The following is a 14,519-nucleotide window of genomic DNA, read 5'->3' on the forward strand; positions in this document are numbered from 1 at the left end:
ATGACATCTTCTAACTGCTGGTTAAATGTTTGCTATCCAACCACATATTAATGTTACTACTTTTGTTATTACTATTACTTTTTTTTATTTATACTTAAATAAAGAAGAGTGTAAGGATCTCTTTTAGGAATTCGTTTCTCATTTAACTGGTTTTTTTCCACTAAAACCCACTAGAAATTCTTTTTTTTCTGAGGGAAGAGTTTACTACCAAATCCAAGAGTCAAATAATAGTGGATACAGCATCCCAAACAAGACAATTACTCTTACACCAGAACCTTCTGTGTCCCACTTGGAGAAAAGAGTAATACAGCAGCAGTTTATCTAGCAATAATAGAGTAGAAGTTAATAGAGCAGCAGTCACTTAGGAAAAACTACCAAATAATAAATGCCTCCACAATGAAAACCAGAAAATGGTGCACAGATCCTTTACACTTCTGACAGCTCAGGACAAGCCCCGGCTCCTGGAATCCTGCCTCAAGAAGGTGATGATGTGGAAGAGGACTGGAGCACAGGCTTTTACCTTAGAATGTGCTCCCAAAAATATTGCAAAATACGTTGTAGAGCAGTAATAGCTTAATTAGGTTTATTTTTAGTATCTTTCTACATACTTTAAGAAGCACCCTGTCTTTCTCAAGATTTTATGCCACCTATCACCCAAGTTAGTCTGGCATGTATAAAAAAATAAGACAGTAAATGTTTTCAATTTGCCTTTGTTGAGAAATAGTTCTCAACAAGTGAGTTTCATTCACAGAAAATAACCTGCTACTCAAGTCAGAAGGTTTCCTATTCTCAAAACCATTGGACAAGACAGCTGAACATTCTTTAAGTCTAAGAAGATACATGTGCAGTGCTAGAAAAAAAATCAGAACAGGTTAAAGGACTGGGGTATATAAACAAGCCATGGAAGTCACAAACTTTGCACTTTCTCATTAAAAAAAAACAAAAACAACACTCTCAAGAAAAATGGAAGAAACAGAACCTGTCAGGACATTGATGGGACAGATGTAAAGCAGAGAAGAATTCAACAGGATAAAGCAGAAGATCAGACAGGCACAGAAGATAAGTGATATTTGAGACAACTCTTCCCCACATTTTCAATCTAATAACAATCTCCATTACGTCACAAATAAAGCACGAGAGACTTTGATTAGAGATGATTACAACAATTAATTATTAAATTTCACTGTTAAGAGAAAAATAAAGAGAAGAGTCTTGCAGGTAGGAAAGTCTGGCAGGCAGAAAAGTTTTTTAAGTGTTCTACCTGAATATAAACTCCATTCTACCCTCCTAATCTGTATTATTCCAGTCAGAGATTCCCCAGTATGATTAAAAACAGAAACAAAAAAAAGAGAGAGGAGGGGCTGACCACCACTTCAAAAGAAGTCTGTAACTCTACACTAATACACAAAAGCTGCATGTTTCTGTACCACCCTAGAAACTCAGCTACTCTTAAAAAATACGTAAGTCTACAACTCTTGCTTTGGTGAAGACAATTCTTTACATGTGAACTGAAAAAAGAACAAAGCAGGCTTCTGGAGTCCTCTGGCAGACAACTGTGAAATTGATACTGCTGCTAACAGGTAGACCACACAGGTTTTTTTACTGTTATTAGGAAACCTGTAGCCAAGAAATAGGAATGAAAATTGAGCAAATTCCTGCACAACTGCACTGAAACATCTCAACAGCTCTGAAGCTAAGGACTGGCAACATTCCTTAGAAAGGAGATCCTCAAAAAGAAAAAATTCGATAGTGGTTCTCGGTGTCCCTCCTGTAATCACCAGGAGACTGAAACAAGAAAATAGGTAAGAATAATACATTTCCGTATCTTCTTCTGGAAAATATTTTACAGTTTACCTATTATCTACTGCATAAGCATAGGTAAACTTTAAACTTCATGTTGGAAAAGAGAAATTACAATTTCCCTGCAATTCAGTAATAGTGAAGGAGGCAGAAAACAAAGAGTTCCCACAATTACTCTCCAAGGTAATGACCAACAGTAGTCTCCATTCCCACATGTTTAACATGCCTCCTACCTTAAATCCAAATGAATTTGCCTACCATTCTTTGTGTTTTACATGTGACTATCAGTTAAAAAACACAGGAACTGCTGCAGACACAAATTTCTAATCACTAAACTTCTCCTCCTCCACATCAGGAAAGAATTCCCATGTAAGAGAAATACTTTGTTAGTGTGAATTTCTGCATATTCAGCCCATAACTTTGAAACATCACTGCAAAAAAAGCAAATTCAGAACAGTTTTACTGATTTCACTTGCATGTAGATTAAATAACAAAAATAGAGTACTTTCCTCACTTCTAACAGTCCTGGCACTTCAAATGAAGTCATCATGCAGGCCTTGTATATCCACGTCTATGTGATGAACAAGTATCATTGCTTCAGAATGATAACAAATGCAGCTTTAAAAAGAGTCCATTATAGTCCTAGGGCTATTTTTCACATTTGCCTTAAACAGTCTATACAATAGAGAATAAAAAATTATGCACATTAAATACACAGAAGTGGACAAAAAACCACATACTGGTATGAATCATTATGTTCAAGAATGGTATTAGAAGAAAGACAACAAATCAATCATTCAAGGAACCCTTCCAGAAAGATCATTTTGTTTCTACTGGAGAATAAAATAATAAAAATATTAAGAGGAAGCACTTTTACAGAAGAATGACAGACATATTTCTTCACAGCAACATCTGTTACACTAAATGAAAGAAAAGCAGTATCTCACTGGACACATGGAATTACAACCAAAATTCTCAAAAACTGTCACACTGAAAAGTAATTTATTTCACTGAACTGTGTATTTATCTTAAGTCTGATTGATAGCCAATGTAAGCAGGACAGCACCAGAAATATCTGTGTACATGTATGTATACAAACACACACATGAATGTATGTACTTAACCAGTAGTGTCCCTTAGACTGAGTTTAACTGGTGATAGACCCAACACCCATTTTGCCCAGACTTCTTCTGTGCACATTTAAGGCAGGGATGGACAGAGGAGTCCTGCCCCTCCCCTTTGCCAGTCTGTGAGAAAACACTTCCATAAACATTAAGTAAACAATTTTTGGTTGTTGCTTACACAGCCTTCAAAGGACTCCATTAAACAGACACACTCAGACAAGTTACAGCTACAGCTCCAGGCTCATGTATTAATAACCTTCATCCCACAATAGAAGTTGCCATATTTCCCACTCTGCACACTTTCACCCCTTTTTTTGTCCCCATTATACTTGTTTCACAAATCTGGCACTCTCATGCTTGTCTAGCCTTTGGGTAACAGTGTTTCTAACATCACTAGGTTGATCTAATGCTACCTTTCCAGATTGCCAAAAAACTCATGTATATATATACATGTATTTATGGATATTCTATGCCGGTACTTTTTCTATAAATTAATAAGTACCTATCAAATAACATTTGAAAGCCTTTTCCCTCTGCTTCAAATCAGTACAGATTTTACCAGCTCTTACTGAATCTGCCCAATATGACTGCCCCATTTGGACTTGGCCCACCTCCATGAATTTTTTGTCACCACTATCTACACCAGATTTTCTTCACATGTGGCTGCACTCTTAGGGTTTCTATCACATCACCAGTCCTAAAATAAATGTGCTCCCAAACAATGGAGAAACACAAAACCAGCTGATAATTCAGTTCACCCATGGAGGAACACTGAAGCTTCAAATGGAGATGCTATCCAGTGTTGTGTTGCTCCTGCTGCTGGAAAGAGAATTCGTAAGCAAAAACAGTGTGAATATTGCATATGAAATCCATCTTCTCTCAGCCACCTGTCCAGCCAGCCAGTACTCAAGGTGCACATAGAAGACAGTAACTAGTCATCACCTTAACACTTTTAGCTGTCTGCACAAACCTCAGAAACACTCTCCTCTGTGGAGACTTCAGGAAAAAGTGGAGTGCCTGCATTTCACCACCAAATACTTTAAAGGTATAAGGGAGGTAACACGACAGCTGTTATTAACCAGAGTTTCTGAACATCAGAAGTCCAGATTAAATATTCAAAACAACAAGCAGTATTTTGTTCGCAAAGTACATCTATTCCAGAACATCTTGTAATAAAAAGCCAATATCCAACATCTTGCAGCAAGAGAAAATCTGCAAGAGGTTATGTTCCGTGCAATACAGATACTGCAAATCTTCAATGCTAAACTTAGTCCTGACTTGAAAAACTCTGCTTATGAGGAGTACTTAATTTCATTAATTTTTCTTTGTTATCATCATGGTAATTTGGCAGAATTTACCAGACTACTGGTCTATGCCATCAGGACATGTGCTTGTAGCAATTTTGCAAGACTACAGTAGCAATTTTTTCGATGTATCAATGAAACCGTGAAGACTCAACAGTTAAAATATTCCAATTTCAGGGAGCTTTTTCCATTATAATTAAAAGCTTCATAGTGACAAAAAAGACCCCTCAAGACACCAAAACCATCTAACGAAAAAAAAAAATCAAGTCAGGCCTTTACAAACGCAAAAGGTTTCTTTCAAATGCAGGTACTAGGGTTCATCATTCCCTCCGTATCACAATCCTAACCACTGCCCTCCCTCCCAAAATTAAACTCAGACCCAAACCTTTCCAGGAGCCTTTTAGGAGCAGGCGAAGACTCATTTTATGGTGGGGCCAAAGCATAGGGGCTAGGCCGGGGCCTGGGAGCAGACTGAGGGCAGGGCAAGGCAGCCCGGCCTCCCCTCGCACCCAGCGCTACCCTGCCCGGCGCCCCCCGCCCAGCGCCCGCCGCGCCACGGCTCGGTCCTGCCGCCGCACCAAGCCCGGGCTGCTCCCGGCGCTGCCCCGACAAAGGAGAGAAACACCGCACTCCCAACGTCTCGGAACAGTAAAAGAAAGAAAGGAAAAAAGGAAAATGAACCAAATCGCCCTCACTAAGCCCTCCCTCAAAAGCAGGTCTCTTTTCACCAGACCTAAGCACAGCAGCCACCCTTCCCCCACCACGAAGCCACCTCTCATTGTCGTCGCACCCAAAGGAGACCCATAACCCCCACCCCATATGAACTCACACGCCCGCCTCCCCCATTCCCCAGTTTGCGCCGTGCCCCTTTCCTGATCGCCAGAAGGGAAACGCGGCTCGCGGGCCACATTTCCCTCCTCGCAGCCTTGCACGCACCTTCCAGAAACAAGCTGTCTCTGCAGCCGCCGCCGCCGCCGCCACCGGCCATCTTCCCGCTGCCGCGTAGCGCTCCCTCACTCCATCGCCCAGCGCGGCGGCGGGGCCCGGCCCTTCCCCCGGCCTGCCCGCCCCCACTGCGGAAGGCTGGGTGGCTGACCCGCAACGGCGGCACTACCGCCGAGGCCCGGCCCTCTCCCGCTGCCGGGCCGCGCTGCCTTCCGGCCCCCGCGCAGGAGGAAGCGGCGGCAGCGCGCCCGCTCCTCCCTCAGCGCGCCCGTCGCCGGCACCCCCGAGCGGGCCCGTTGGGCAGGCGGGCCCGGCCGGGACCCGCCGCACGCGTCCCCGGAGCGCGGGAGGGCGAGGGCGCGGAGCTGCCGCCCCTCCGCTCCCGAACGGCGCTGCCCGGCCCGGCCCGCGCCTCTCCCGCCGCGGGGGCCGCCGGCTCGCCCGGCCCCGGGACCATAAAATGGCCGCAGCAGCGCTGCGCCCCGCAGTACCTCGGGCTCTCCCGCTCCCTCCTCGATCAGCCTGGAGGCAGCAGCTTTTGGGAGACGAGGAGGCGGCTCGGATAAAATGAATGAAGTTAGAGGAGTGCGGGAGTCCATGGCGATGCGCTGGGGCCTGCCGGCCTCTCACCTCGCTCAAGCTCGGGAAAAAGGTCTTCGCAAGATTCAAAGATTCCTGTTAATCTTAAAATCTTCTGTGGCCTGATCATATCCAAATCCAAAAGTTGGATTTTGCAAAATGTACAGCGTTGCCACGCCAACTAAACTGAAATTGCAAGTCATGGCCTCAGGTACATTTGACTTCTAGCACATACGGTTTTACGTTTTAAATAGCTTTCCCGTGAAGCTGAAATACAAAAACCATGCATCCTTTAAAAACTAAATGACAGTTCATGATAGTCTATTGCTAAGGAAAACCAGATACTCCTTTCTTCAGGTTCTTTAATCTGGGATTCTATTGACCGCCCCTTCCCCCTGCTTTACTGCAGATTTGGGGAATTCTCATGTCTGAGGTACCTGGTTTCTAACATTTCTAATCCCTGAAAAGTGGGCTGCCAACAATACTTGAACTGAAGAGTTAGTAGACTGAAGTCCTAAATTAGGTAAATTAAAGCACCTAGTGCATATGAAGATTAAGGGCTAGAAAGAGGATAATTGTTGTTTTCCTTTAAGTCTTCTAAATTTGTTATTTTTCTTCCTGAATGCACCTAGCGTGTTTAAAATACTTTCGAGAGTGCTCAGTTTTTATGAGTTCGAGAGGCAGAAAGCAGTCTGGAAGACAACAGGAGATACCAGACTGCTCCCCAAGTGCTACATCGTACCACCAGAGCTAGCAAGTACTTAGAAAACATCCCAAAAGCTGGAACAGTGCTGGCAAACCTATAAATCTGAGTCTTCAAAATTTCCTTAGGAAAAAAAAAAAGCTTCCTGAAAGATAGATCACAAAATATCCTTGTTTCATTAGTAATGAGATTAACAGGAAACAATTAGGAGAAATTGGTCCCAGCTAATTACAGAGAAACCAGAAAATCGTCTGTTCAATAGAAACCTAATAGTTAAAAAAAAAAATTAGAATCTAATTTTCAAAAATACCCTCTTGTATCTCAGAGGGGTATTGTCCAGTTAGAGGGTTTACTGCTGAGGTTACAACATTAATCCACAAAACCAAATTCTTATTGACAGGTGAGATTAGACTGATCCAGGTCTACACAATTCTATACAATTTTTTAAAGACTAAGGATTATGAGTTATGATTATGAATTATTTGAATATTTGATGCACAGTAATGGACTTACTAATCAAGGTATCATATGCAGCTTCAGAGTTTTAGTGAACTGAGGTACCGTGTAGGTTAAAATACCCTTTTAAAGTAGAATAAGGGAATAAGCTATCGGTGTTAATCTAGATGCATGGTTGATTTTAGACTTTTTGATTGATAATTTAACATAAACTTTTTAATGGAAAAAAAAAGTTTTCCATTGAAATGGAAAAAAGTTTTCCATTAAAACTGCCCTAAATTACATCTCATTGCAATGTTCTTTTTTCCTTTATTTTGAAGCTCTTTAAGGATGCAAGAGGTTGAATGTAGTCAAAACTTATTAATTAATAACTTTTATTAGTAGTCTGTTCTCAGTCTTAGAGTGGTTTGTTTTTTTCTTTTGAGAAGTATTTGTGAGGGAATGCAATACTGAGAGCACTCAAGTCTTACAAAATCTTTTCAGATCCTCTTAACTTTGCTTGGAACCAGAGGATTTTCTTCATGTATAAGAAGTAACAGAGTGAACAGCGAGAAAGAGAAAATTAGTATTCTCCTTCCTGCTGAGGGAAATCTGACAGAATTTACTGAGTTTTCTTTCTTTCTGAAGGAAAAAATCCAATTGAGTTCACAGAATAAGAGCCCAGGGATGACATGCATCAGGTCATTGCTCCCTGGCCTTTAGCATCTCCTAGAAGATCTTACACAGGACAGTGTAAGATCCAGAACTTACTTGCCTGTGCACAGCTCTGTTAGCACAGCTCTGTGTAGAGTGGAAAGCTGATTACTGCTTTAGGCAGTGATGAGGAATTTTTGTCTTACCTTAGAAATGTACTTTTTCCTTTTTTTCCCACAATGAAAAAGTTATTGTTTATGAATGTGGCTTAGGTGATTCCGTACTGAAAATTACTTTACAGAAACAGAAAATTATTTATTTTTTCTTTGTATTTCTGATTCTTTCCAGTTGCTTCTTGTTTTCTCTATGTTTTAGTTAGGTTAGCCGAGAAAACAGGGGTGGCTATTTCCTGGAAACACTAGTTCCTTCCTTAAGGAATAAAATGGAATTGAGATTGCTGTTTTGCAGCTTCTGTTGAGGTAGCGTACATTACTTAGTGTTCTGTACTGATGTAAAACTGTGTACGGACATTTAAGGGAATTTATAGGCACTTTGAATATTTTTCTGTTATTTACAACCCATGAACCTGCTCTGTAGATTGTAAATAAGTTCTGTGTAACAGTCCCATCCTTTAGGAAGTAAATGTTCTGGGGTGAAGTTAATTTTCACTCTTTTCCATTATTGTTCCTAGAACTGTTTCTTGAACATATTAATGAAACACTGTCTGTGTTCTCAGTTCTATAAAAGTAACTGTTTTGTTGCTGTCCTCATGACCTGCTGCCTAGTATTTTTCCTTTGCATTTTCAAAGCAAAATCAGATTTATTTCTTGTGCTGCAATATGTTTTTCTTGTTATTAAAGTTATTGCTTTAATTTTAGGGGGTCTCTCATTCCAGGATAGCTGGCATACTGTAGGTAGCTCTTCAGGAACGTTCCCAAGGGAAGAATACTATTCATCTGTGTGCTTAGGACTTGCAATGATACATCAGGATGTGGAAAAGATTTTTTGTTTAACTATGGTATCAAAGATAGATTTTCAAGTAGGTAGTAAATAATTAAGAACTGCTTAAGATCATTGGGATTTTGTCTGAACTATTTTCTTAATTCCTTCCTTGAGGGAGACCTGCTTTTTGAATCTGATCAACTTACCTCAAAACTCAACATTGTGCTGTTGGAAAGTAACCATAATAAACAAATACCTTTAAGGTTTTCTGCTGCTGTTACTAACATTTTGGAATTTAAAATGGCCATTATTCATTTAAGTATCGTTTGCATTTGGTCATTACTGCATTAGAACTATTCAAAGAGAAACAGTTTTGCTTTAAAGAGACAAGTTCTCTTACTGGACAGTGAAGTAAAACAACTGGGCTAAAAACGTAATAACTAATTAAACATCAAAGTAAGTTTTATAGGTATAAAAGAGTGATTGAGGGATATGTCAACGTTGTTATCTACAACAGAGCATGAGATAGTACTTTTGGAAATCAAAATTCTTTTTGCAGAGTTGGGCTGCATTTGGGAGGTCATTTTTTACAGAGAAAAAAACTTGAGAGTTTGTTGCACAGTCCAGAACCATTACATCATTTACGTCTTTTAAACAGAAAAGTAATTATGATCAATGAGGAAAAGTAAAACGTTATAAAAGAGAGTGATTTCAAATATAGGCATGAAATGATGCTATAGAAAAATAGCCAGTTGTAAAATATTCTATTGGGAAAATAGGGGATAGTCTTATATATTTTAATTATTTCCTAGTGATGTACGTAGGGTAAATGTACATTAAGTCTTTGAGGCAAAGATTGATCTTTAACTAACAAAAGACTAAAATATTGATAGTTTTCTAAGTTTTAGGGAGGATATAAAAGGCTCAAGAAAAATACTTTAGATTTAAGATACATAGAATATACTTTCCAGTGTATATTCAAAACATCTAACTTGCTGTATCAGTTTTCCTCTAAGTTTCATGTAGCAACAATGTTGTTAATCTGAAATAAACTTGTGTTTCTTTATAGTGTTTTTATGGTGATGGTCTAAGGGAAATATGTTTTTGCTTACAGACTATTTGCAGGTTTTGCCTGCAGATGAAATGTATTTATTGATTGTGTTTCAACTTTAAGATTAGGCAACAGCATTAATTTTTTCTTTGTCTTTCACTGTAACTCATTATTGTACTGATAAGATCAGAAGTTCTAACTGATTTAAAGAAGGAAAAATAGAAAATGTTTCATTTGTCATCATAAATGGTATGGCATAACCACAGCAGTCTTTCATCTAGTAACAGCAACAACAACAAAAGTATCTACAGCACAAACTGTTAAAATCAAAAACTATGTAATGAGGAAAATAAGATAATGGAAATATTTACTACAATAAAAGTTAGGCATAAATAATAAAAGCACAGAATGACTCAGACTGTTACTTAAGGCATGTCAGGAATCCAAAAACATCCAGCATACAAAACATACTATGCATTTATGCACAGGGTCCGGTCCTGTCTCTCTAATCTCTTGCTTTTCAAATCAATGGGAAATATGTCTTAAGTCAACTTCCAAAGTATGTTTAAACACGTTTAATAGATACTGAAACTTCTTTTGTATGTAGTTATATAGAATTCATTCTCACAATCACACGTGGAGAGAAATACAGGTTCTTAATTGCCAGCTAGCAACTTGCAGATGGCCTTCCTTTAAAGTGGTCTTACAATTACAAAGAGAAACTGTTTTTTAGCCATTATCTTTGGACATCCTTTGTCATAACCATTAGATTTAAGAACTTTGTTACTAGAGATGGCTTATTTAAACAGATGCATGTAATAAATAGAAAATATCTCATTGATACTGTTTTAGCAGTCTCACATCTCCTAGAGGAGGATCACCTTTTCCCTGCCTGTTTCATTAGATGCCTATGTGTCTAGAGCTTTAAAAATACTTGTGCTTCAAAGCAATTAAGGCAATCTTTTAGGAAAAGTTGTTACACGTTTCAAATGGGAAACTTTTGTATATAATGGAAAAATGTTTCTAAAAATAAACTACACCAAGGGCTCATAAAATGGCAAATATTAACCTGTACACACGCAAGCAAAAGCGCATTCCGAAGCAAAGAAAAAGGTCTAGCTTTGGTACCTATGAACATGACCCATGGGGTTGTAGCGGTCACAATGAAAGCAGAGGTAAGAAAAGCACTGCATCCTCCCTGTTCTCAATGTGCATGAGTTACTCCCCTACTGCTCATGCTGCTGGCAAAGACACCAGGTTTGTTCCATGCAAATTCCCCTTCTAATAAGAAGAACTTCTGAAACCTCTTTCCTAATATATATATAGGAGATCAGAGATCTGGACTGTGGACATGTCAGTGCTGGTTAAGTACTGTACTGGCCTGTGGAATCCCTGCAGCCCCTCAACATAATACTCAGGGTCTGGCCTTGGCAGGACAGACCACAGTTACCTGCCCAGCCTGAGAGAGGGACATCCCAATGGTGCTCCGTACACATGGTTTGTCCCAGTTCCTCCCCCAAAAATGCCCCTGGGCCTTGGTGTCTCCTCTCCACAGGGTGTCTCCATTGGCTGTGGGCCCCGGTGACTGGCCTTGTCTCCCCTATGAAATACTGACCTTCCCTGCCCTTTGCTCCGCTCCCACACCTCAAGGTGAACCCCGTACTTAAGTGGGGACGAGCAGATGTTCCCACTCGAAGGGTTTCCCTTTGGCTCCTGTGAATAAACCTGCTGGAATTGATCTGGTGTCAAGGCCTTCTGGCTCTCCTAGCTGAGCTAGCCACGTAGCCACGTGGTGTGTGTGGATGTGTGAGTTTGACTGCTTTGCCTGAGTTTCCCCAAGCGGCCTTTCCACCGGAGAGGCGTATTGGGATTTAGGCTCCAGCTCCACTCCTGAATAACACAACACTACAAATGATGCCCAGCGTGGGGCTGTCTCATCTGGGAAGTGGAGCCAGTCTAAGCATACCTAGCAATAACCATACTGCAAATAATAGAATTCACATAATACAGGCTTTGAAAGAATATTTTCATTTGTCCTTCTGCCTAGAGGTATGACTTAAAATGTCGCTAGTATATGCCCTTAAAAGTCTCAGTTTAAGATTGATCCTCAGTCTCCACACTAGATAGTACACTAGAATGGGAGGAGTGGGAGGTGTCCATATTAACCTAAACAATCTTTTCTAGAAATAGATTTCTTCTTCTTCAGTTAGAATTCACTGTGCACTTTTTAGTAACCTCTCTGTACTGTGAGACTGTAGATACTGTTGTGTGTCTCAGCCCTTTCTACTGGTCTTTCAGTCTTCACTCGTATTATTTTCAGTCTCCCTGGAGTCTCTTTAAATCATCTGTATTTAAAGGTGGGGCATTCAAAACAGAATGCAGTACTAATGTAGCTCTCTCCAAAACTGAATAGAGTGGAATGACTCTCTTCTACTTCTGACATACTGCAATTCCTTCAATATATCCTAAAATACTTTTCAACAAAACCACAGATAATAGTCAATCTGTAATCCAGTATAAATCCTCTGTCCTTTTCTGTACTGTTATTCCCTAGCAGCTGTATCTCAGTTTGCATTACTTTATTTGATTTCTCCATCTAAAGTGTCTGATTTTCTGTTTCTTTGCTGCATATTATCTTGCTGGTTTAAGTGATTTCTTTTTATTCTAATCCTGTCCTTAGCCCCTTGTTAGGTGTTTGCAGTACTTGTGGTCTGGCAATAAAAATAGTAGAATTACAGCTAGGATAAACCTGTGTAGGATAAGCCTGTGTTGGATCAAGTGCCCCTCTCAGACTGTCAGGGAAGCGCACTCAGAAAGTGTGTTTTTCTGGCCTATTTCCTGGTTCAGTTCTAAGAAGTCATACACAATTGTTAATATCTTCCTGCAGTTAGTATCACCTGCTTTCTCTCCCTGTTGATCCTGCATGCCAGCTATTCCGGTAAAGGTGGACAGAGCTTTGGCATGACATCAGAGCTTTTCAGTGATTTTCAGGAGACTGGAATACAAGTCCCAGAGATCTGTAAGAAGACCTTCACATGTGTGTAGAAGTCCAAAGTGCTTTGATCTTCTCAGTGTTTTTGCTCAAGATGAGAACTGCTTTCTGAAACATTATTTTCCTCTCTTAGAAGGATGTGGATGTCCACTGCTAATTTTGAAGATGTCATTTACATCCTTTAATGAAGTTATATCTTAACAGCATCAGTCCACATGAAATACTGTTTTACATGCATTAATGGTCAAATGCCAGAAGGTATGCTTGGAAGGCTCAGACAAGATGAAGTTTTCTCCGGAATTATAACTCAATTAGGCCTTGTATAAACCATATGAAATAAGATGTAAGAAGTATTTGTGGCATGGAGTTTGGCCCTGGTGGAGTCTGTAGAGAACGTTGACTGATGTAAGCAACATGAGCCCTGAGACAGAGGAGGTTAAAGAAATTAAGAGTTACCTTTGTATGCCCAAAGTTATACTGTATAAGGACATCTTAGTGGGAGGGGATGTTCTAACTCACAGTGACTTGTGAGATCTGTGGTATTTGTTAACAAGCTGTACCAATTTGTAAAGTGGCCTATCACAAGCATTTGTTTTAACTTTAAAGATTCTTCAAGTCTTTATGCTCTTTGATAAATGACGATGTCAGTCATTAAGTGTCTGTCTTTGATTCATTCCAGGCGTGTATAATCCTTATCATTAGCTGCCTGTATAAAAACAAGATGAATCTGGTTGCCATTGGTCTGTTATTCCTAATGGGTACCATGAGGTCATGTTCTTCCAGGAGATGTAGCTGTTAAAAATCTGAGGCCAAGAAGCTGAGAGACATTTGGGGTCAGGGAGTGGCTGCTGCCACTGTGAGTCCTGTCACAAATTGTTGGAGCCCCCCATAATGACACAGTCATTCACATTAAAATATCAGCAGTGCTGCTGTTGGCTTCATCAAAAGCTAAGGGGAACTTTACCACTGTGAGCATAACTGTTATGTGACTGGCCTGCAAACTTTTACAGGAGTGGTTTATGCTGTGTTTTGTGTTATTGTCCATTTTATGATAAAAATGCTTGAGTCGCTTGAGTAGTTACTTGTCTTTTCTAGGAGCCTGAGGTCCACATCAGCTTGCAAGCATATTGTGAACATATGTAAGCATATTACTCAGATTTAGTGCTCAGAAGAAAGATACTGTTCTTTTTAATATTATGAAGACATCAATCTCTATTTCTTTTTGAGAAAACCCTGTAACTTGTGATTAAATTTGCTTACTTTAATACATGGAACTCTGTAAATTTGTATGTAAATAACCTAGATTGCAAGCATTCTTTTCTTTATTTTCGAACAAAATATAGAAAAACTAAACAGTTTTCATCAGTTTGAAGATGTATGGACTTTGACCTAGGGTCTATGGTTGCTAAAACAATGTGAAACTTTTAACAGACTTTTAAAATTACATTTACCATATGAGGACATTAAAGTGGAGCTGACCTATTATTAATGTCTGTCCTATTTGCTGCTTGGTAGTATAGAAATTAAATGTATTGGTTTTCAGCATAGAAAAGTTTTAAAGTGCTGTATCAGTTTTCATCATAAAAATTCCAGACTGTACCACCCATAAAGATGAATAAAGATTGTATTCATTCTAGGGAATATTCAACAAGTTAAATATAATGTTCTTAAGAATAATTAATCTAATTTAAAGAAAACTAAATCTTATTCTTGACCCACAACTAGTTTTGCAAGACGAAAATCGTCTTTGAAATCATCATCATGACATTGAAATGTCCTGTGAAGAAATTCAGTGCTGTAGGATGTTTCTAGTTTGTAGAATGCATGAAATTTTGTTATTTTTGTACAGCAAAAGATTTTAAGATGCTTTAGAACTATATATATATATATATATATATATATATTCTCATTTGTAGGACTGGTTAATGATATTTTCATGATTTGGGGGTATTTTGAGTTATATTACTATCCTAATTAGTTCATTTTACAG

The 14,519-nt window shown here is 39.4% G+C and overlaps 1 protein-coding gene across 5 annotated transcripts in view; it reads right to left on the minus strand.

The window, feature by feature from the left end:
• Positions 1-5,452, minus strand: part of SENP6 (SUMO specific peptidase 6) — a 72,995-nt gene extending 67,543 nt beyond the window's left edge. For 2 of the 5 annotated variants that reach the window (XM_066179665.1, XM_066179663.1), the window contains exon 1: positions 5,165-5,411. In XM_066179665.1, the coding sequence (XP_066035762.1) occupies positions 5,165-5,216 (52 nt within the window). In that variant the 5' untranslated portion in view covers positions 5,217-5,411. Of the gene's footprint in view, positions 1-5,164 lie in introns of all 5 variants that reach the window. The other 3 variants (XM_066179664.1, XM_066179661.1, XM_066179666.1) reach the window with 3 other exon arrangements.
• Positions 5,453-14,519: the final 9,067 nt, after the last annotated feature.

Source organism: Chamaea fasciata, unplaced genomic scaffold, assembly GCF_029207755.1.
Source record: "Chamaea fasciata isolate MVZ Bird 193981 ecotype frontalis unplaced genomic scaffold, bChaFas1.0.hap1 SCAF_3, whole genome shotgun sequence".
NCBI classification, from domain to species: Eukaryota; Metazoa; Chordata; class Aves; order Passeriformes; family Sylviidae; genus Chamaea; species Chamaea fasciata.